Genomic DNA, 21844 nt, shown 5'->3' with positions numbered 1-21844 from the left:
ACAGTCCCAGGGAGGGAAGAGTTAGGTACCTGTGTCCAGGAGGGGACGGGAGAGGAACGACATCCACAAGACAGACAGATGGCCACCTGTGAGTTCCCCGGGGGATCTGTGTGCTCTGGAGAGGCAGACACAGAAACCAACCCCCAAAGGAGTTCCCCGGAACGACCAAGTTGGAAGGACTTAGGGTCATCTGCGTGAACACTGAGGCTCAGGGACGTCCCAGAGGGGTGTTCAGCATGTGTGCTCGGCATGGCTCTGAGTGGCCTTGCTCCCAGGGCGGCCTCAGGTCTCCACCCAGGACCCCAGAATTCTGGTCACCAAGGGTGTGTCACCTGCTCGGCGCCAGCACCTGCCCAAGGCTGTGACATCAGCGTCCCCAGCCAATGAGCGAACCTGATGTGGGTGAGGATGTGAATGTCAGCTGCCTCCCCCACCCCGGTCCTGTGGTTGCAAAGATGCTCTAACAGGAAGCGGGTTTGGGGCTCTGCACAGCTTCCTGCCCCAGGCCCGAGCAGTCGAGAGGGGCGAGTGCCAGGTCGGCCACGAGACCCAGCTTCGTGCCAGGGTCCTGGCACTTCCTCTTCCACGACCACTTCCGCGTGGCCAGCGGGAGCCCCAGAGGCAGGGGCTGTTGCCTGTTGCCCAGGCCACCCTCCACCCCCAGTTCGGAGCCCTGCCCCCTGGGGCCGGGCCAAGCCCAGAGGCCAGCTTGGGATTTCATGGGGGACCACTAGGCCAAAGGTCCTGGGGGACAGAGGTGGCTGGGCCAGAGGCCTGGGACTGCAGCCATGAAGTCTCGGCAGAAGGGGAAGAAGAAGGGAGGTGGCTCGAAGGAGCGAGTGTTTGGCTGTGACCTGCAGGAGCACCTGCAGCACTCGGGCCAGGAGGGTAAGGAGGCTGCTCCGAGCTGCTGGGCGGGAGGGGGTCCTGGGGTGCCCGTGGGGACAGTGACTGGGGGCTGAGGAGCAGGCAAGGTGGAAATCTGCTTCATGAGAAGGCAGGTGGACCCCTGGGGACAGGAGAGGGAGGCTGTGGGGGAGACGGCAGGCCCTCCGGTCTGAATGAAAGGAGACAGGAGGAGGGCCCCCTTGAGTCTGAGGCTGCCCTCAGGGGCTCCAGGTGGAGGACTGTGTGGGCCTGAGGTGAGCGCCCTGGTTCCCTGGCAGCCTTGCTGGGCGGCAGGTGAGGAGGATTCAGGGTGGGGACACCCCTCCTGGTCGTCTGGGATCCCCTGCTCTCCTTGTGCGAAGGGAAACAAGCCCACAGCAGAGGGCCAGCGAAGCTGCCAGAGGGAAGCCGTCACCGTGGGGGGGACGCCAGGGAGCAGGAGGTGGGGCTGAGGGTGCAATGGAGGCCGGGTGGCACCTAGGTGGCCTGGGAGGGGGCTTGGGTAGGAGCAGGGCCAGGGACGGCCATCGCAGCTCCAGGCAGGCCTGGCTCTGTGCTGGGCGGGAGCGGCAGCTCAGCACATTTCTCAATCTGCCCTGAAAGTGAATGCAGGTATCCTGGCCGCCCAGATCAGCTTGTTTTCGGCTGGTCCAGCTCCTCCCAGAGAAGGGCCCGTTCTTCACTCTTGGTTCTTTCCCCCACCCCACCCCCACCCAATCTGTCATTTCCTCTTAGTCCTCCTCTCCTCTGGGCTGTGGCCCCTGCAGTGCAGGCAGGGGACTCGGTTCCTGCTCGTTTCCTGCTCAGGGCCCCGCCCCGCATCCCCAGACACCTTCTTCCCCTTTTCTCCTCCCCCAGGGGCCCCTGTCCCCACTGGCCTTGGCAAAGGGAAAGCCCAGGCACCGAGGAAGAGTGTGGAACAGTGAAGTGGTCTCTCTGGGCTTTGCTCTTCTCCGTGGGCAAAGCCCAGCTGCAAGGAGACCCCTTTACTAGGGAGGGATTCCTCCAGGGAACAGAGGCTGTAGGCCAAGGGCACAAGAGTGAATGGGGCTGGCACTCCCCACCACTCATTCTCTGCAAACCCAGTGCCTCCTCTCCCTCCCAAAACAGACCCTCTGTCTGCGGGGCCAGCAGGTGAGGGGCCGCTCTCTGGAAGGAGAGACACCTGGTTGCTGCATCCTTACCTCAGCGCATCCCAGGGGCTGAGAGAAAGCAGCCCGCCGCCCAGCAGAGCCTCACCTGAGCCCAAGCGGGGGTGGGGGCGGGCAATCTTGGGCACCAGAGCAGCAGTGACAGCTACCCCTCGTCCAGCTCCCCTGGCACAGACAGGTGGCTTCTCGCTGACCCAAGGCCCAGCAAACATGAAAACCCTGGCCAGTGGGGACCTGCGTGTCTGGTTGATTTAATTTATCTTTGGTTCCTCCGTAGATAGACCCATCTCAACACCATCTTCCAGCTTTTTGCCCCAAGCAGGTCCTGATGTCTATCTCTTTCGACACCTTGTTGAGGTTGCTGATTCTCTGGGCCCTGGCTGTGACCTGCCCCCACACCTCTCTGTCTCTGCCTCCCCTACCCTGTCTCTAACTTGTAGCTCTTACCTCCCATCTCTCTGACCCTGTTCTCTCTTCCCCCATCTCCTTGACCCATTTCCTCTGTGGCTCTGACCCCCCAGGCCCCTGAAGGCATTCTCCAAGGGCCTTCTCTGGAGGTTTGAAACCAACAGAGGACAGGATGGGGAAGGCCTGCCTGCTGGTTACAGCTCATGTGGAAAGGACCTGGGGTTTAGGTGGCAGCAGCCTGTGTATGAGTCATGCGGCGGCCAAAACTGGGTGTAGCCTCACCTCCCCAAGAGCAGAGCCTCTGTTCTGCCTGGAAGCCACGCATCATCGGTGCGCAGTGCTGGGCACCGGAGCTCAGGGACCATCGCTGGGGGCACAGGTCCTGGGGGAGGGGTGGCGACCCAGGGCCAGGAAAGAGTGGAGGTGGGAGAAGGGACTGAGCTGCGAAGGTTAAGGAAGCTGTCACTCTCAAGGTGACTGGTGTGCCAGCCCACACTTTCACAGCCTTGGGGCAAAGGGTTCCCTAACTGCTGCGACCTTTCTTGAGTCCTAGCTCTGGGCTGCAGGGGCCAGAGGGCGTGGATAGCAGGTCCTTCGAGGAGGGTTTTCAATCATAGAGGATGGATTTATGGTTCCCTCCATTCTGTGTCTCGGTCTCTCTGAATTCCGCAAAGAGCTTGGAATGGATGACTTCCAAACCCAAAACTTTAGAAAAAGAGTAAAGGACGAAGGAACTGGGCTGATAGGAAAATGGGAGGAAGGGTCAGATCGGTGCCCAGAGGGTGAATCAGGGTCTCTGTGGTTGGTGGAGGCGGCTCGGAGCTTCCTGGTGGCCAAGGCGGAGGGAAGCTCAATCAGCTGTGAGACGCCCAGAGCCCGTAGGAGAAGACAGCCAGGAGGCTCAGGAGAGACACGGCGTTTTCTGACTCGGGCACCTGAGCTCGGGTGGGTCTCAGTTAACAGGACTCGATGTTTTATCTTTGAAATAGTCTGCATTGTCTCCAAGAGCTGCCACCAATTCTCATAATCGATTGCTAGTTAACTGAATCATTCAATAAACATTTACTATGTACTATGTTTCAACACTGGGCTGGATGCTGGGGAGGATGTTACACTGTGTCCAAAGTCATAGATAGAAAAGAAACAAATCATAACACAGGGATAAAGAAAGGAGTGCGGAACTACAATAAGTGAAGGGCTCAGAATGGGGGGGGCGGTGTTCGAGGTGATTTGAGGGGCGCACAGGCGTTCCCCAGAGTCAGAGGTGGGACGCTTTCAGCCCGGAAGAGACATGAGTGGGTGTCAGGGGAGGGACGTGGTACCACCTCGTTCGCGGAGCAGCAAAGGGCTGGATCGCAGGGTCTGTCGGGGAACCGCCTGGCGCTGCGGCTGGAGCGGCCGCTGAGACCTGATCTGTGAAGGGTCTTTTCCTCCCTGCTGGGGAGCTGACGCTTAATTTCGATATTATTCTGGTATTATATCTGAGGTAAGCAATGAAGATTGGGGTGGAGCAGGATGTTCGTATCACAAAGGATTTAAAACAGGGAATGGTGGGGCTGGGGTTCACACATGAGCTCCCCATGCGTGAGACACCATGTCAGATCGTGAGAGGATATTGAGACGGGTCACACTTAGATCCTGTACCTAAGGAGCCTAAGGTCTAGAAACAGCGGAGGGGCAGGGGCGGGGAGACACCACGCGGCTTTTGGAGCTTCTGGATTTGCATCCTGGTTCCAGCCGCGTGGCCCTGGGCACTCATTAGTCTTCCGTCCTCGGTTTTTCTCCCTGCCAGACGGGGACGGGAATGCGTGACGCGCAGTGCTCAGTGGGCCCGTGGGTGCTTCTCTCCTGAACTGAGCTGGCTGAAGGTCTGTCACTGTTTTGTGCGCCTTTTGGTGACAGAACTGATGCCCACGCACGGCCTTACCAGAGGGTGTGCTTTGCACCCATCCCCGCTGGCCCCGTCCGAGTTTTGGTTGGGACTCAGGGTAAAGACTGGTCCTGGAAGTGCATGGACATAACACTTCCAACCGGATTGTCGCCCCTTTAAAAGTCCCAGAGAAGCGAGTGGTTTCCACTAAGGCAGAACTTTCTAGAAGGAATGGGCAGTCTGGAGAGGCAAGAAGCTCCCTTGCCCAGGATGGAGGGACGCAGGCTCTAGACGCGGTGGGCAGAGGGGCTGTTGGGGGGTGGGGGGGGTGGCGCTGACGCCCCGTGAGAATCTTTCGGACAAGCCGCATCCCACGGGCACTGCCCTCCCCAGGCCCCTCCCTGGTGCTCCCACTTCTTAGGCCCTGGGCGGCTCTGATGCCTCAGCGTTTGTCCCTACGCCCCTAGTGCCCCAGGTGCTCAGGACCTGTGCGGAGTTCGTGGAGGAGTACGGAGTGGTGGACGGGATCTACCGCCTCTCAGGGGTCTCCTCCAACATCCAGAGGCTCCGGTGAGTCTGAGTCGGGAGGTTTCAGGAGGGCTGGGAGGCCAGGACACCAGTAAGCCAGAGGGTGAGGGGAGGTAGGGAGAGGGAAACACAGTGCCCGGCACTGTCCGAAGGAGGTGCTCTGGAGTCTGCTCAGGAGAAGCTGAGACTGTGTGCTGCCACCCCAGGCTGGTGTGCACACATGGACACACATATGCACACACCCTCCACTCCCACGCACACCCACCCACCTTTAAAAAATTAGATATAATTCTCATGCGGTGAAACTCACCACTTAAACATGTACACTTCAGCCCTGGCCGGGTGGCTCAGTTACTTGGAATGTTGTCCATACACCAAAAGTTTGTGGGTTTGATCCCTGGTTGGGGCACGCAGGGGAGGCAACCTATTGATGTTTCTCTCTCTTTCTTCCTCTCTCTCTAAAACCAGTGAGCGTGTCCTTGGGTGAGGGTCAGGAGGAAAAAATGCCCATTGTAGTGGTTTTGAGTATATTCACAGGTTGTACAACCATCACCACTAATTCCAGAATGTTTCATCTCCCCAGAAGCAACCCCACACCCACAGCCATCACTCCATACCCCCTCCCCCAGCCCCTGGCCACCCATTGTCCACTTCTGTCTGGATATATTTTCCTCTTCTGCTCATTTCACACACAAACAGATCATGTCGTAACCCTGTGTGGCTGGCTTTTTTGCTTGGCATGTTTTTGAGGTTCACGTGTGTTGTTGCATGTACCAGTACTTCGTTCCTTTTTTCATGGTTGAATGATGTTCCACTGCATGGTTTGGCCACCTGTACTGTACTCATTCGTCAGTTACAGGCTGTTCAGATGGTTGGCTGCTGCGAACATGAACATGGTGCTATAAACTGTCCGTGTGTGCATGTTTGTGCTGATGTGTGTTCTCAGCTCCCCAGAGTGTGTGCACAGGAGTTGGGTTGTCGGGTTGCCGTGTTGCCATGTTGCTGGGCCACAGGGTGACTCAGCATTGACTCTCAACATTTAAAGGAGCCGCCAAGCAGCAGCTGTGCTGTTTTGCAGCCCCGCCTACGAGTTTTGCAGCCCTGCCTACTGAGGGCTGCAACTTGTCCGCCCCTCCGCCAACACTTGTTACTCTGTGTCTTTTTACTGTAGTCTCCCCAGGGGGTGTGCGGTGCTGCTCCCTCTGCACTTACGGTTCTCTAATGGCCAACCTTGTGGAGCATCTTTTGTTGTACAAGCATTTGTACATCTTCTTTGGAGAAATGTCTATTCTAGTCCCTCATCCTTTATTTATTTATCTAGAGGGGAAGGGAAGGAGAGAAGGAGAGAAATGTCAATGTATGGTTGCCTCTCATGAGTCCCCTGCTGGGAACTGGCCTGCAACCCAGGCATGTGCCCTGACTGGGAATCGAACTGGGATCCTCTGGTTCGCAGGCCTGTACTCAATCCACTGAACTATACCAGCCAGGGCTGTAATTTTGGTGTTCAACTCATTGTTTTTTTGGCTGTCTGTGCTCTTGGTGTCATATCCAATGTTATAAAGATCTACCTTTACTCATGTTTCCTTCTAAGTCAGGGGTGTCAAGTTCATTCTCAGTGGGGGCCACATCAGCCTCATGGTTGCCTTCAAAGGGCCTAATGTAATTTTAGGGCTCTATAAATGTTACTTCTCCTTGATAGCTGAGGAGTTGAAATTACATTTGGCCCTTTGGAGGCAACCATGAGGCTGATGTGGCCCCCGGGGAAAGTGAGTTTGACACCTCTGTTCTAAGGTTACACTCTCCCACCCATCCACGTACCCAGAAACACACTCAGGCTCAGCGCCCACTTCTACCGACCCCCACCCACACCTACATTGCTACACCTGCATCTGTGCCCCCCGACGTGGACCCCCTCCTCGCACTGACCCACTCACCCTCCTCACACCTGCCCTGTGTGTCCATGTGCACAGCCCAGTGTCTTCCTCCCAAGCCCCACACACGCTGACCCTCAGGCCCGCCCGGAGCGCCTCCCTGCTGCTCCCTCACTTCTCCTGACGCCCAGCACTCCTGACCACTCTGCACCTCCCCAGGCAGGAGTTCGAGGCAGAGCGGAAGCCAGACCTGCGGCGAGATGTTTACCTGCAGGACATCCACTGCGTGTCCTCCCTGTGCAAGGCCTACTTCAGAGAGCTGCCGGACCCCCTGCTCACATACCGGCTCTATGACAAGTTCGCTGTGAGTGGAGGCCTGGGGGGCAGCTGCTCTGGTTTTGCTGACTGACACAGTGGCACCAGGAGGCCCCAAATGGCAGGGGTGTGCCAGCCGCCCACACTGGCCACACCGGGCGGGTGAGGCCTCCCTGGACCTTTGGAACAACGCCACCAACTCTGGGCACCCACGGCAGGGGGCAGGGTGTGGACGTGGTCCACTGCCGGAGTGTCACTGGCAGAGGACACTAAGGCAGAGAGTGACCGTGAGTGAGTTGTCCGAGGTCATAAAGCCATTCAGTGGCAGGCCAGGGTTCGGCTGCGGGTCTGTGGGCCCCAGACTCGGGGCTATCCCTGGCGCTGTCTGTGTGCATCCTTAGCTCCAGGTCAAGGACAGTGCAAGGCAGCGCGGTTGCGTCTGAGGGTTTGCCTCAGAGCTCTGGGGAGGACTCAGGGCAGGCTGAGTCACTGATGCCTGCTTCTTGAACTATCCCCACCCCCCCCACCCCGACCAGGAGGCTGTGGCCGTGCAACTGGAGCCCGAACGCTTGGTCAAGATCCTAGAGGTGCTTCGAGAGCTCCCTGTCCCAAACTACAGGTATGTGGGGTGTCTCCACATCCCACCCCCAGCCTGGCTCCCTCCACCTGGGGCCTCGATGTGTCCTTTCTCTCCCAGCACCCAGGCCCCAGCCTTACTCCTGCCTTATGATCCCTGTGTGACCCTGACCCCGGTGCCCCTCTCTGCAGGACCCTGGAGTTCCTCATGCGCCACCTGGTGCACATGGCCTCACTCAGCGCCCAGACCAACATGCACGCCCGCAACCTGGCCATTGTGTGGGCCCCCAACCTGCTGAGGTGGGTGCATGAGGGAGCAGCGTGTGGGGGTCCTGGCAGAGCCTAGCCCCCAGAAGGTGGTGGCAGGACAGGGTGGCTGGGTGGGTGTGTTGGACAGGGGACCGAGGGTCTCAAGGAGCCCAGTGAGACACAGGAAGGTTCAGAATTACACCCAGTGGCATGGGGCTTACTCCTTTGATGCCAGCTCTGAGCTTGAGTAAAGTCCTTAACGGTTAGGGCCAGGGTCACCCTGTGTCATTGAGCTCAGGGACTAGAACAGGATGGGTCCGGGTCAAGTATTTATTGAGCAACCGGCCTGTGGGTCATTCCTTGTGGTGCAGGGCAGGCTGTGTTATGAGAAGTCCTGGTATGCATTACAAACAGGCCCCCGGAGTCCCACGGAAGTGGAGATTGATTCTGAGGAGGGTGTCCAAGAAGGCTTCCTGGAGGAAGTGACGATAGAGACGTGAACCACATATCTGGTTTAAGAGGTGGGGGTGGGGCTCTTAAGGGCACAGCGGGGAAAGGGTGTAAGGCACTTTCAGGGAGAGTGTGGATAAGGATGCGTGGGGGCACTGGGCAGGGATGACTCCGTGTCCTCACAGGTCTAAGGACATAGAGGCCTCCGGCTTCAACGGCACGGCGGCCTTCATGGAGGTGCGTGTGCAGTCCATTGTGGTCGAGTTCATCCTCACACACGTGGACCGGCTCTTCGGGGGCAGTGCTCTCTCTGGTGCGTGCCCTCCCCACCACCGCCTGTGTGAGGGGTCGAGTCAGCATTAGGGCCTGCCCGACCAGTGGCTCGGGCTCCCTGCCCTGCAGATGAGAAAGCCTGTCTAGGCCTCTTCTGCCTGCCCACAGTGCAGGGCCCGACTGGATCTCCACTCACTGTCCTAGCTCTCGACACCAGCGACGGCTCATTGTTACCCCAGCCCACCAGGCCACAGTCCTGGACCCCCTGGCCTGCTTGGCCATACTGAGGACTAACTCACTCTTGAGGAGCTAGACCAGGGTTCCCCCCTCCCCACACATCCCCAGCTGGTGAGTGATTAGGTGCGAGGAGGAGCTGGGGTCCAATGCCCTGTCACTTCTCTGTTCTTGGCTGGTGAGTCCTCTTCTCTTCCTAGGCGGTGACCTAGACAGTGGCGGATGGCGATCCCTTCCAGGGCTCCGGGCATCAGGCGGCCCCGAGGACCTCATGCCCAGGTCGCTGCCCCACCACCTGCCCAGCGTCCTGCAGGCTGGCGATGGACCCCCCCAGATGCGTCCCTATCACACTATCATTGAGATCGCAGAGCACAAGTGAGGCTTCCCTCCTGGGTGCTCCTGGCCCCCTGCTGCCCCCCCCCCCCGGCCTCCGGACCCAACCCCACTGGTGTCTCCACTGCCTCCAGGAGGAAAGGGTCTCTGAAGGTCAGAAAATGGAGATCCATATTCAACCTGGGCCGCTCTGGCCACGAGACCAAGCGTAAACTCCCACGGGGCGCTGAGGACAGAGGTAAGTGTGGGCAGATGGGTGGGAGCTCCATCGTGGGCATGCCAGGCCCTGGATCCACACGCCCGCTTGTCTTGCAGAGGACAAATCGGATAAGGGCACCCTGAGGCCAGCCAAGAGCATGGACTCACTGAGTGCGTCGGCAGGGGCCAGCGATGGTGAGCACAGACGTGCAACTGCGAGTGTGCTGTGGCATTCACAGCGAGGGCCTGTGAGCGTCTGTGAGTGTATCTGTAGGGGAATGACAGTGTTGTGAACCAGACCACTGCCTGTGCATTTGTGTGTGTGCACTCGGAGCCAAGTGTACCCACTAATTTCAAAATACGTGACTAGTATCTATTGCATACCAGCCATAGTGCTGGATGCCAGGTTACAGGGTGTTTGTCATCTGCTCTATGGGTGTGCTCACACGAGTACATGCAGGGACACGGTGGCATGTGTGTGTGGGGGTGACAGCCAGTGATGGCATCTGCAGGGAAGGAGGGGGCTCTCAGGAGTGTGTAGAAGGGCTGAGCCACATGTGACCTGCAGGCTGGGGAAGGTTTGCTGTGTGGCCAAGGGAATATGGGTGTGGTCTCATTCGGGCAGTCCCGACCGTCAGGCTCCAGGGAGCAGGGAGCAGGGAGCATTCTCTTCTGTTCCAGAACAGTCCTGAACAGTCCAGGTCCCTTGCAGCGGGGGCCACCACCTGCCTCTCTCTCCTCCACAGAGCCAGAGGGGTTGCTGGCCCCCAGCAGCCCCCAGCCCAGCCCGCTGATGCCTGAGAGATTGGAGAACGATTCTGCAGAGGGGCCAGAGGGTGAAGTGGAGCTCGAGGCAGAGGCCCTGGGCAGCACGAACTCTGAGCCAGGAACTCCACGGGCTGGGCGGCCAGCAGCCCGTGCTGGGGGCAGCAGCCGTGCGGAACGCTGTGCTGGCGTCCACATCTCAGACCCGTACAACGTCAACCTTCCACTGCACATCACCTCCATCCTCAATGTGCCCCCGAACATCATCTCTAACGTGTCCTTGGCCAGGCTCACCCGTGGCCTGGAGTGCCCTGCGCTACAGCCCCGGCCAAGCCCTGCCTCCGGCCCTGGCCCCGGCCCCCCAGGTGAGGACCCAGGGACTGCCCAGGACTGGAAGTGGTGACTGGGGAACAGGCTGAAGCTCTGGTGAGGGGAGGAAAGAGGCCTCAGCCCCTGGCTTTAGGTGGTTCCTTTCAGCTCCCACCCCTGGTTCAAGGCTGAGGGAATCCAGTAACATAATGCACTCGCATGGAATAAACGCAGAGGGGCTCTTGTACACACACTACAAGGTCCTGTGGGACACACGTGGTGGGGATCACCACGCACAAGGTGGACATGCACCGCTGGTGGTAGTAACGGCAGTCAGATCAGCCACACCAGCTGGCACTCATCGAAGGCTTATTATGTGCCAAATGCTGTGTTAAGGACTTTGCAGGTGTTAGCGTTTTTCATTTTCTCATGGTCTTACGACACAGGTATTGTTGCCATCCTTGTGTCATGGCAGTCGCACTGGAGTCTTGGTTAAGCCATGTGTCACTGGTTTAGGTGGGCGGTGGCAGAACTGGGAGCTGAGCACTGCTCTCACCGTGCTCCTGAAGCACCGAGGATGAGAAGCGCGGGCAGCTCAGCGTCGGGGGCAAGGGCATGACCACGGAGCAGCTATGGGATCAAACTTCGCCTGCACCCCTTGTCCTGTGACCTTGGACAAACCGCTTACTCTCTGGCAGCCTCAGTTTCCTCATGTGTAAAATGGAGGCAAATGTCCTATAGCATGGGGTGCTTTTGTGGGGAAATAGATAATGCATTTTAAAACGTACAGCACGGTGCCTGGCATCTGGTAGGAAGAGGACAAAGGCAGCTGTAAGTCAGTAAGTTCAGAATATTGGTCTGAAGAAATCAGCCAGGTAAAAGGCCAAGCTGGGCATGTTGGGCCCCAGGGCAGCAATGCCTGGAAGACCCTTGTGGGAAAAGGGTTGGAGCTGACCTTGATCTTCATATTCCTGGGACTACCCCTCTTCCAACAGATGAGAAGTCAGAGGCAAGTCCAACCCCGGGTGCCCTGGCTGACTCAGGCCCTGCGGCCCTGGCCCCAGCTCCGGCCCTGGAGGACTGCCTGTCCCAGGAGGTGCAGGACTCCTTCTCCTTCCTGGAGGACTCAAGCGGCTCAGAGCCCGAGTGGGTGGGGGTGGAGGCTGGGGACGTGGCCAAGGCTGGAGCCACAGGAGCAGCCTTCTCCCCTGGGGACGACGACCCTGGGATCGGCTACCTGGAGGAGCTGCTAGGAGCTGGGCCTCAGGTGAGGGGGAGCCATGCTGGGACGAGGGGAGGCAAAGAATGCAGAAGGGAGACAGGGACACTGGTCCTGAACCACGTGCTGTGCCCGCAGGTGGAGGAGTTCTCCGTGGAGCCGCCTCTGGACGAGCTGTCTCTGGATGATGCCCAGTTTGTCCTGGCTCCCAGCTGCTGCTGCTCAGACTCAACAGGCCCTGGGCCTATGGCAGAGGAGGAGAGCGGGGAGGAAGTCTTCCTGAGTGCCTACGACGACCTCAGTCCCCTTCTGGAGCCCGAACCCCAGGCTTGGGAGAGCCTGGGCGGTCTGGAAGAAGAGGCAGCTGAGTGTGGAGGACAGGAAGCTCCAGGGCAGGCTGAGAGGGGGCAGCCATGCTGGGAAGTTGGGGAGGACATGGAGGCTGAGGCTGGCAGCAGGTGGGACATCAGGGAGGAGGCTGAGGGGAGTCCAGAGGGCAAGGTGGAGGCTGGAGAGACAGGTGAGGGAGGAGGGGATCCTGGGGTAAGCCAAGAGATGATGGGCAATTTGCAAGAAGGGAGTGGGGAAGAGACAGAAGCCAAGGACAAGGAACCCAAAGGCCTGCAGGAGGATGAGCATCTGGAGGAAGCTAAGGGTGTGGAGAAAACAGGAGAGCGGAGTGAGGAGGAGGAGGAGGAGAGAACGACTGAGAGATGGGAGGAGGCTGAGGTAGGAGAGGAAGCTGGGGTGGAAGCTGGCAGGGACCCCCAGCAGAGGGACCAGGAAAAGCAAGCTGCTGAGGAGAGATGGGAGGTGGTGCACACACCAGAGGCTGAGGGAGGCAGAAAGGGGGAGGGGGAGGTCCGAGGGCAGTGGGGGAACAGAGACCCAGAGGCAAGAGAAGACCGAGGAGATGGTGAAGACAGGAGTGCAGAAGCAGCAGCTGGAGGAGGGCCAGAGGAGGTCAGCAAGGAGCGGGAGAGTGGGGACGGAGAGGCAGAGGGAGAGCAGAGGGCTGGAGGGGACCGTCTAGAAGGGGGCTTTCTCCTAGAAGGGTTGTATGTAGTGTCCTTGGAGGTTGACAGTGCCAAAGAGGGCAATGACCAGTCCTCTGAGACAGAACAAGCAGCCCCACAGCCACCCAGGCCGGAGGAGATGGAGCCCGACGGGCAGCCCAGTCAAGAGGGCTGCAGTCTGTGCCCCTGTCCCCTTAGCTCAGCTGGCAGTGTGGGCATGCGCCTGGCTTCCACCCTGGTTCAGGTCCAACAGGTCCGCTCTGTGCCAGTGGTGCCCCCTAAGCCACAGTTTGCCAAGATGCCCGGTGCAATGTGTAGCAAGATCCACGTGGCGCCTGCAAACCCATGCCCAAGACCTGGTCGGCTGGATGGGACTCCCGGAGAGAGGGTTTGGGGGTCCCGAGCCTCTCGCTCCTCTTGGCGGAATGGGGGCAGCCTTTCCTTTGATGCTGCTGTGGCCCTGGCCCGGGACCGCCAGAGAACTGAGGCTCAGGGAGTTCGGAGGACACAGACCTGTACTGGGGGTGAGGACTATAGCCTTATCCCCAGAACCTCTCCCTGCAGCGGGATCCCTGCCCATTCCCCTCGGCCCCTCAGCTTCCTGGAGCTCCCCGCTGAAGGCACGGAAAGGTCTGAACCCCGGAGCCGATTTAGTCTGCCCCCCAGAGAACCCCAGGCCCTTCACCCACTTGTGCCCCCACAGCGCCGAACATATGCATTTGAAACACAGGCCAACCCGGGGAAGGATGAGGGACTATGATCAGGGCCAGAGTGCTGATCATAGTACAGTACATGGTCTTCAATCTGGAGTCCCTGACAGCGGTGTCTTCTGCAGCCTGAGCAGAGGCAGCGCCCAATTCTCTGGGCTTTGGCCCTCCAGTTTCTCTCTGACTATGGGAGGCACTGTCCCGGCTGGTTTTCCGGAACTTGTGTCAGACACAAAGCACTCATCCCTCAGGAGATTCCCAAGAAAGCCACCAAGGGCCTGTTCCTAGGGAGTGAGGTCATCGGCCAAAGGGAACAAAGAGTAGGCAGAAAACAGAGAGGTTTCTCAAAGGGAAGAATGAAGGGGAACTCCAAGCATCTGCCCTCCTGAGTCTGTGAACTTCTCTTCAGGGAAGCCCCAGCGTGGAGGCGAGGAGGCCAGGCCAGGCCAGAGCCTATGGTCCTCAAGGCCCTTGGTCCTCATTGTGTTGTGGGACCTTGTTTAGCTCCTGGCCCTCTGCACCACACGAGGAGCCACAGGTCCGAGGAGCTCTTTGGAGAACTCAGTGCTTGTTGGAGGGACTGGCTCCCTTTCCAGCTGCCCCACCCTCTGCCTCCTGTGGCCGTCAGGGGTCTCCCACAGATCCCTTTGGCCTTTTTTCCCCCTTCTTTTGGAATAGCTTCCTCCTGTTTTAGGGATAGGAAATGGCACCACTCAGGGCCCGGGAAGGCTTCTCTAGACAGGCTGGGGCCATAGGTCCCATCGGTCCCATCCCAGTAAGGGCCCATGTCTCAGAATAAAAGTTGTATTTTTACATGTAAATACTGTGGAGTTTCATTATTCTTATTCAAGTCTTGGGTGACAGGCATCACCATTTCAGGTGTGGCCCATCCTTGTCCTTTTTCTTGTTCCGGGGCTCCTGCATGGGGGTTGTCATGGAGACCTGAGGCCAGAAACTAGAGCTGGGTTCACGGTGGTCAGGAAACTGGGAAGAGAAACTTGCATTTGCGTAATGTTCCCTGTGCACCAGCAGAGGCTGTGTTCCCCATGTACCCTTTCCTTCGTCCCCTAGCAACTCTGTGTGTCAGGCTAGTACTGGTCTCAGCGTTCCGTGGTTGACAAAACCAAGGCTCCTTAGGTCCCGAGGCTCGCGACATTTCCAAGGTAGTAAGTGGCAGGGGCTCTGAGACCTGCGACATCCCACACCTGCGACTCAAGCCGACAGTGAAGAGCGGGCGTCGAGATCACGCTGCAGAAACAGCCTCACAGGCTGGAAGCCTTGAAGGTCTTTGGGCTAGTGACTGCGGACGCTAATACAAAGGCGTACCCAGACCCAAGTGTGCCAAGGCACCCTAACCTCCAGCCGGAAACACTACAAATAGGTGTCCCGATTCCAGATAGTTTTCTTTAGCCCTTGTTAAAGATGGCGCCGCCGGCCGAGGGGCCTCCCTTTCTAGCAAGTAAATAAAAAGGCCCTGTCCAGCAGGAAGAGGGAAGCACAAGTTAGTCGTATTTGCCCCGTTCTTGCCGAAAGCCCTTTGGCCTTCAGCCGCATATTCTCGGACCCCGGGAAGTCGCTCGCTTCCGCCCTCATCAAGATGGAGCCGACGGAAGTGGGAAGGCGCAGGACTTGGGCGGGCGGGGAGTAGAGAGGACCACTTCCGCCCCTCACCAGCATGGCCGCGGGCTGGGAGGGCGCATGCGCAGCGGTCGATGGAGCTGCCCGAATTCGGCGAGCTGCGCTGTCCGGGAGAGTCGGCGGCTGAGGCGACGGAGGCTGGTGAGTGCAGCACAGGACGGGAGCTGGAGACGGGGTGCGCCGGCAAGGAAGGGCAGCCTCAACTGTCTCTCCGACTCTCAGGCCAGGGAAGTCCCCGGGGGAAGCCTTTGTTTTGAGGGAGGGGCCGCGCCTGCCTCTAACTGCGGCCCGCGCGTCCCGCGTCCCGCGCCGGGCCGAGCGCGGCGCCCTGTGTGACCGCCGGGTCTTCTGGCCGTGCCAGGCGCCTGCTGGGGCTGCTGGCGGCGCGCTCCCGGCGAGGCTGGCGCCGGGTCCCTCCGCGCTCCATCGTTTTCCCTTTGTGTTCGCGCCGGGAACGGCCCTGCTGGGGCCCCCTCGGCGAGCGTGCGCGCCGCCGCGTCCGGCCTGGTCCCCGCGTCGCGTCCCCCGCGCGCACGGCAAATGCTTCCGGATGCGCAGCTGAGACCGGGACGACTAGCGGCTGGGGCCTCGGAGGCCGTCCCTGGCTGACAGCTGTTGGCGGGGAAGACGCCCCGTGCCCTGCCCGCGCCACCGCCCCTCCCGCGTCCGCCTGGCACCTGGGGCACTGCCCGCACAGGCTCGGGGACCGGCAGGTGGGTGGTCCGGGCCGCCAGAGCCGCTTCCTCTTATGGACCGCGCGCCTCCTCCTCCCGACGGTTTCGCTTTCAGTTCCCCCTTTTTCTTTTGGTGAGCGTTTTCTCTGGACCCAGGCTTCCGAAAGCTCATCCACTGAAGATTTTCCTTGGATAGGAAAGGTTTGGGGGACCTTCTGGGTAGAGAATGTATCAAAAAGTTACCCCTGTCGCGGTGGGATTATTTTATTGGCTTGCTCTATGTAGCGGTTTCTTTCTGGAGGCATCTGTCCACCCAGCGCGCCGTTTTTCCTGTCCCCTGGCTGGGTGTCAGCGTCCTCCTGCCGGCACCTTGTAGGTGGGCTCCTCCTCCTTTGTCTCCTCCTTCGGAACCCCGGGCCCGAAGTCTTTTTCCTTCTTGCTGCGGCTCAGTGGATTTGTAGTTGTCATGGCAACATGTTAGCTACTGTGTTTTTCCAGGCTTGGTGAACAAGATATAGGGGCTTGAGGATGATACACTTGGCCTTTTGGGTCTCCAGCAAATGACATAAATCTGGACACCACAAAGCAACAGCCCTGTGACTGTCATGGGGCCCAACGGCCAAGTCTGGTATTTCGAGTTTGGGTGGGTTTTACAGTGGCCGTGGGCTTCAGGCTTCCCTTTCTGAGATTCCAGAACAGAAGTTGGTTGGTGTTCCACGTGTGGCTGAGAAGCTGCAAGAAGGGCCCGGTGGTGTCTAAAGGTGGCGTTGCAAACATCCACTGTCAGCTCCAGTGTGCTTGCCCCCTCCCCACCAGGAGGGGCACCACGGGGGTGGGGGGCACCGCCTGCGGCCCATCTCAGCATTTACCCCGTCGTGGTCCGTTTGTTCCCGCTGTGTCTCAGGGAACCTGTGTGCTGACACACGGGGTCCCAGTGTCCAGGAGTCACTGCAGACCCCTCATTTCTGCCAGGACGAAGCACTCAGGCCTGTCAGGAGGGGGACGGGAAGACTGCGTGGCAGGGCCCGCCCCTCGGATGCACCGCCTCACAGAGAGATGAAGGGGTGAGTACGGAGGGGCAGCTTCAGGGGTCCGGGATGGGAGACTGCCCTGGCCCTGGGGTCGCTGCTCCCGAATGCACAGTGGCACTGAGATTTGGTTCTCAGTCTGTAAAATGTAAACAGGCCCCAGCAGGGCGCTCTGTGGGTTAGTGCGTGATCCGGATACCCAATGCTGCAGGTTCCATCCCTGTATCCGTTAGGGGAAGAGCAAACCAAGGTCTCTCCCCCCATCACTTCCTCTCTCCTAAAATCAGTCAACACCTAAAATACTGTTGACATACATTTCAAACATTATCTGGAATGCAAGCAGTGCTACGTGCCTGGTAGCCCTGTTCTCAGCAGTGAATGTGGTTGTGGCTGCTCCGGGTCTGCACACCGGGAGCGCTCAGCGAATTCCACACCATGCTCGTGCCTGCTGGGCATGCTAGCGACTTCGGGCTGTGTGTTCTGGCCCCAGTGAACTAACTCTTCCTGCACTTACTCCCTCACCCCCCCTCTGCCCCCCACAAACAGGCAGCAGAAAGCAGCTGAAACGGAAGAGGGCGCTGTGCAGATCCAGGAAGGTGAGTGGCAGAGGCCTTGGTACACTGGGACGGGCGAGGCCTCTCCCCACACACTGGGCCACCTGTGCACCTTCTTCCCTGAGTGACAGGCAAGTGACACGGGGAGGAAGGCAGCGGCACACAGACTCCTCCTTGCTCCTTGTATTTAGGCGCAGTAGCAACTGGGGAGGACCCCACCAGTGTGGCTATCGCCAGCATCCAGTCTGCTGCCACCTTCCCTGACCCCAACGTCAAGTACGTCTTCCGAACTGAGAATGGGGGCCAGGTAAGGGAGGGGCCAGGTGGCTGCAGGTGTTATTGGGGTTGGGCTGGTGGGAGGTCATTGCCCCTGGCATGTGGAGACCTGGAGGGCGAGGAGAAGGTGGGGACCATTTGGGGGTGGGGGCTGCAGTCTGAGGTTTGGAGTGGAGGTGGATGTGGCTTAGGGCTTGGCCAAGACCCCCCTGTCGGGGCAGACGGGCAGCGGCTGGCTCTGTGTCTCTGGAGGACTCTTGTCTGGGGGCCTGTCTAGGAGACACTTGGTGAGGGCCCTGAAACCCTAGCACTTACTCTCTTGTTCCCTCTCCCCCTCTCTGTCCTCTCTGCTTCTAGGTGATGTACAGGGTGATCCAGGTGTCCGAAGGGCAGCTGGATGGCCAGACTGAGGGGACTGGAGCCATTAGTGGCTACCCTGCCACTCAGTCCATGACCCAGGTAAGGGGCAGGTTGCAGGGGACTAGAGCTCTGAGAGTGAGATGAGGCAGGGAGCCAGTGGGCTGGTTGAGGCTAGGGATGGTGAGGCACCTGGCTGCCCTGTCCCTAAGCCCTAGGATCCCCCTTTCTGGGCCTCCCTCCCTCCCTCCTTCAGGGGGTAGAAGCTTCAGAGTCCTTCACTAGGTAGTCTGACAGCCACTGGACTCCATTCTCCGGGTTCCCTTCAGGCGGTGATCCAAGGGGCATTCACCAGTGATGACACAGTTGACACGGAGGGGACAGCGGCCGAGACGCACTACACGTACTTCCCGGGCACTGCCGTGGGAGATGGGGCTGCGGGGGCCACGTCGGGTAGCACCGCAGCTGTTGTTACCACGCAGGGCTCGGAGGCACTGCTCGGACAGGCCACGCCTCCCAGCACTGGTGAGATGCCCTGTGGGGACGCTGGCTGTGGGGTCCGGGAGGCTGTGGGACGTGCTGGGGGCGGCAGGCCTCTGCTCATGACCTGCACTGGTCACTAAGCCCTGGGCAGCAGTGAGTGTGGGACTGCCCCTCTGGCAGGAGGCAGGAGGAAGTTGTCCCCAGGAAGGGGCAGGCGGCCCCAGGACCTGAGCCTCAGTGCTTGGTAAGGCTTCTAGTCCCACATCCTGACTGAGACCATGCTGCCCCCACCCAGGCCAGTTCTTCGTGATGATGTCACCACAGGAAGTGCTGCAGGGAGGAAGCCAGCGCTCCATTGCCCCCAGGACCCACCCTTACTCCCCGTGAGTAACCTTGTTTCATCTCAGTTACTGCGAGGGCCATCTCGTGTGACTCCTCACCCGAATGCCACTCTTAATTTTGACCTCTGTTACTCGGCTGCCACTGGTGTCGCCAGGAAGTCAGAAGCCCCCAGGACGACAAGGGACGAGAAGCGCAGGGCTCAGCATAATGAAGGTGGGGGCATCCGGGGTTCTGGGGGCAGCAGTGGTGTTGCGGGGAGGGCAGGTCACTGTTCCTGGGCCTGTGTCTCGTACTCTCTGAGTCGCCCTGTCCTCACTGCCCCCACAGTGGAGCGGCGCCGCCGGGACAAGATCAACAACTGGATCGTGCAGTTGTCCAAGATCATCCCAGACTGCTCCATGGAGAGCACCAAGTCGGGCCAGGTCAGGGGAGGCCCCGTGGCGGGTCGGGTGCCCACGTTCTGTGTCCTGTGGGCGCACATGGCAGCCGTCTTTTCCACTCTCTGAGGTTCCTCGGGGAATCAAGGCTCCGGGCGTGAACTGCTTTTGGAAAGCAAGCCAGGTGTCTTAGGCTCCAGCACTCGTCCTGTTGGCTTTTCCTGCAGAGTAAAGGTGGGATCCTGTCCAAGGCCTGCGACTACATCCAGGAGCTTCGGCAGAGTAACCACCGGCTGTCTGAAGAGCTGCAGGGGCTCGACCAGCTACAGCTGGACAATGACGTGCTTCGCCAGCAGGTCAGCTTCCAGTCCCCAGGAGCCCTGTTCCACTCCCGTGGCTGCTGAGCCCTTTGGGAGTCTGTGCTTTGTTTTCTGTAGAGAGGCTGTGTCCTTTCTCCTGTGCTCGTGGCTGTGGGAACGAGCTCAGGGACTCCCAGCTCTCACCGCCCCCTCCCTGTGTCAGGTGGAAGACCTTAAGAACAAGAACCTGCTGCTCCGAGCCCAGCTGCGGCACCACGGGGTGGAGGTGGTCATCAAGAACGACAGCAACTGACTGGGTGTCCCTGTCCTGGAATAGCAGAAAGCCCTGGAGTGCAGGCTCCCCCTGTGCCCCCTTCCTTCACTGTCCATTTCCGGCGAGATACTGGGAGGAGTTCAGGGGGCACGCCCGGAAAGCAGCGCATAGCGGTGTGAAACCCTGGACGTGCCCTGACAGCCTGGCCCAGCCTCCGTGCAGCCCCGGCCCCCCTTGCACAGAGCCCGCGCTGTCGGGGTGGACACTGGACCCACCGAGTGGGGTTTGCCTGGTGCCGGCTTCTGGTACCGGCAGAGGGTCTGCTGACGGTGACCCTGGTGGCCCTGGCTTGGTGCTTCTGCTGCTCCATCTCCCTGGAGCTCAGCTGTGCCCCTGAGGGCGCCAGGGAACGGGCTTCCGCAAGCAGTGAGGGGAGGGAAAGCAGCCTCCGCCGCTGCCGCGGGAAGCCATGAGACGCTTGGGCGGCAATGCGACCTGTGCAGAAGTCCAGGGAGAACCACAGACGGGGCCCACGTGCGGCCTTTCCCCTGGGGGGGGATGGTTTCCCCCTCTTTTTTTTTTTTAAAGATAAAATGCAGAGCCACAGCCGCCTCCTGTTTGTCCTTTTGTGGGCCCCAGGGTGGAGGGGAGGGGACACTTTGCGCTTTGACCGATGAGGGCGGAGCTGGGGTGACGTGCGTGCTGGGGACTTGGAGTCTTGGCTCCGGATCGGACTAGCGGGTCGTCCCGAGGCAAAGGTTGTGTGAGCTGGGATTTACTGTCCACCGAGAACAGGTGCCGCGAGGGCGGGGCGGGGCCTCCCTTCCGGTTCCGGTCTCGGCCGGGGCCCGGCAGGGCTCCGGGGATGCTGCGGGGCCTCGGGGGGCGGGGGTGGCTGGCGCGTTCAGCGGTTCTCGGTGATAGCCTGGCCATGGCCGCAGGTAGGTGCCGGGTTTGGAGGGCCGGCCTTTCTGGTGGCCCCGGGAGAGCACGGAGCCCGGGAGCAGGGAAGCGGGGCGGGTGGAGGTGTGGCCGTGGTGTAGGCGCCGCCTCCCAGGTGGGAGGTAGGTGGAAGGCAGCGCCTGGGGCGCAGTGCCGGACGAGGGACTCTGCTCCGGTTCAGCCCCTTTAGGCTTTCGTGTCCCCTCTGCAGTGCCCACCGTGTCGCTCCCTGAACTCCGCTCGCTCCTGGCCGCGGGCCGGGCCCGGCTCATTGACGTGAGGTCTCGGGAGGAGGCAGCCGCAGGGACCATCCCCGGGGCGCTCAACATCCCGGGTACGGGCCGCCCAGCAGTGTGGGTCCAGAGGCTCTCAGCCGAGGGGGCCTCACGTAGGTGGTGCGGGGCAGGCTGGTCACGGGGACCTGAATTCCCTCAGCCTCCCAGGCTTCGGGACAGGGGCCGGTGGAGGCCTGTACTATCGGCAGAGCCAGCCCTCCCGGGCTGGGAGACAGTAGGCAGGGACTGCAAGCGCACCCCCAAGCTCAAACCCCCAAAGGGCTGGGTCCCCACGACCTGCTTGTCCTTGGCCTTCAGGAGGCAGTTCCTGACTTTCCACTTGGCTGCGCTGTATCTTGACCTTAAGGTTGGGGGTGGTGGCCACCAGGTGTTGTGTGCAAGGCCCCTGAAGATAGTCCAACCACGGGGACCCAGCCCTTCCAGGTGCCGCCTCTGAACCTCAGATTGTGAAACTCGCTCCATGTCCTGTCCTGACTCTTCCTCCCAGTGTCCGAGTTGGAAGGTGCCCTGCAGATGGACGCTGCTGCCTTCCAGGCTTTGTACTCTGTGGAGAAGCCGAAGCTGGAAGATGAGAACCTCATTTTCTTCTGTCAGATGGGCAGACGCGGCTTGCAGGCCACGCAGCTGGCCCAGGGCCTTGGATACAGAGGGTATGGCGCAGGCGGATGCTGGCTGGGGGCTGGCTGGGGGCTGGCTGGGGCTGCGGCCCAGCACGCCCTGCTGTGCTTACCCCACTTTGCTTTCACAGGGCTCGCAACTACATGGGGGCCTACAGAGAATGGTTCCAGAAAGGAGGTTAGGTAGAAGGTGCTGACTGTGGGAAGGGCGAGGAGGGCACCCACTTACTGGGTCGGCCTTAAGGTGAGGCCTTATACCCCACACACAAAAGCATCAAATAAAGAGCCTTTGATCGACCCTGGCTGGTGCGGCTTAGTGGACTGTGC

The 21844-nt window shown here is 60.0% G+C and overlaps 3 protein-coding genes across 12 annotated transcripts in view; all 3 read left to right on the top strand.

Annotated features, from left to right (window-relative positions):
- Positions 1-21814, top strand: part of NECTIN4 (nectin cell adhesion molecule 4) — a 36079-nt gene extending 14265 nt beyond the window's left edge. Inside the window, exons 8-11 of one of the 2 annotated variants that reach the window (XM_037035245.1) lie at positions 20591-20603; positions 20816-20992; positions 21388-21550; positions 21649-21814. In XM_037035245.1, the coding sequence (XP_036891140.1) occupies positions 20591-20603; positions 20816-20992; positions 21388-21550; positions 21649-21700 (405 nt within the window). In that variant the 3' untranslated portion in view covers positions 21701-21814. The remainder of the gene's footprint in view (positions 1-20590; positions 20604-20815; positions 20993-21387; positions 21551-21648) is intronic. The other variant, XM_037035247.1, reaches the window with a different exon arrangement.
- ARHGAP30 (Rho GTPase activating protein 30) lies at positions 442-13504 on the top strand. 2 transcript variants are annotated; one of them, XM_037035240.1, is made up of 12 exons: positions 442-888; positions 4785-4887; positions 6936-7080; positions 7568-7650; positions 7800-7907; positions 8492-8619; positions 9014-9188; positions 9281-9384; positions 9462-9539; positions 10091-10474; positions 11414-11685; positions 11776-13504. In XM_037035240.1, the coding sequence occupies exons 1-12, from the start codon at positions 789-791 to the stop codon at positions 13411-13413; spliced, it is 3318 nt and encodes a 1105-aa protein (XP_036891135.1). In that variant the 5' UTR covers positions 442-788; the 3' UTR covers positions 13414-13504. The 2 variants fall into 2 exon arrangements, with proteins under 2 accessions (XP_036891135.1, XP_036891136.1); XM_037035241.1 differs by lacking the exon at positions 442-888 and having other exon boundaries at positions 4808-4887; positions 6940-7080.
- USF1 (upstream transcription factor 1) lies at positions 15027-20268 on the top strand. 8 transcript variants are annotated; one of them, XM_037035250.1, is made up of 11 exons: positions 15027-15139; positions 16645-16736; positions 17247-17296; positions 17446-17561; positions 17888-17989; positions 18217-18412; positions 18666-18753; positions 18867-18925; positions 19040-19134; positions 19317-19445; positions 19612-20268. In XM_037035250.1, exons 1-11 carry the CDS (start codon positions 15059-15061, stop codon positions 19699-19701), a joined length of 1098 nt encoding a protein of 365 aa, XP_036891145.1. In that variant the 5' UTR covers positions 15027-15058; the 3' UTR covers positions 19702-20268. The 8 variants fall into 8 exon arrangements, with proteins under 8 accessions (XP_036891145.1, XP_036891144.1, XP_036891143.1 ...); XM_037035249.1 differs by having other exon boundaries at positions 16598-16736; XM_037035248.1 differs by having other exon boundaries at positions 16577-16736.
- Positions 21815-21844: the final 30 nt, after the last annotated feature.

The sequence above is a fragment of the Sturnira hondurensis genome, unplaced genomic scaffold, assembly GCF_014824575.4.
Source record: "Sturnira hondurensis isolate 20B ecotype Veracruz unplaced genomic scaffold, ASM1482457v3 Scaffold0022215, whole genome shotgun sequence".
NCBI lineage: Eukaryota > Metazoa > Chordata > Mammalia > Chiroptera > Phyllostomidae > Sturnira > Sturnira hondurensis.
The sequence above is the reverse complement of the archived record's forward strand: the minus strand, read 5'-3'. Positions and strand labels throughout refer to the sequence as shown.

Bases quoted from the DNA above. Each gene is read 5' to 3' on its own strand.
- ARHGAP30 (XM_037035240.1), top strand. From the start codon at position 789: ATGAAGTCTCGGCAGAAGGGGAAGAAGAAGGGAGGTGGCTCGAAGGAG. The intron at 7,081-7,567 runs GTGAGTGGAGGC...CACCCCGACCAG, and splicing joins GGCTCTATGACAAGTTCGCT to GAGGCTGTGGCCGTGCAACT. The intron at 11,686-11,775 runs GTGAGGGGGAGC...CTGTGCCCGCAG, and splicing joins TGCTAGGAGCTGGGCCTCAG to GTGGAGGAGTTCTCCGTGGA.
- USF1 (XM_037035248.1), top strand. From the start codon at position 15,073: ATGGAGCTGCCCGAATTCGGCGAGCTGCGCTGTCCGGGAGAGTCGGCG. The intron at 18,926-19,039 runs GTGGGGGCATCC...CTGCCCCCACAG, and splicing joins CAGGGCTCAGCATAATGAAG to TGGAGCGGCGCCGCCGGGAC. The intron at 19,135-19,316 runs GTCAGGGGAGGC...CTTTTCCTGCAG, and splicing joins AGAGCACCAAGTCGGGCCAG to AGTAAAGGTGGGATCCTGTC.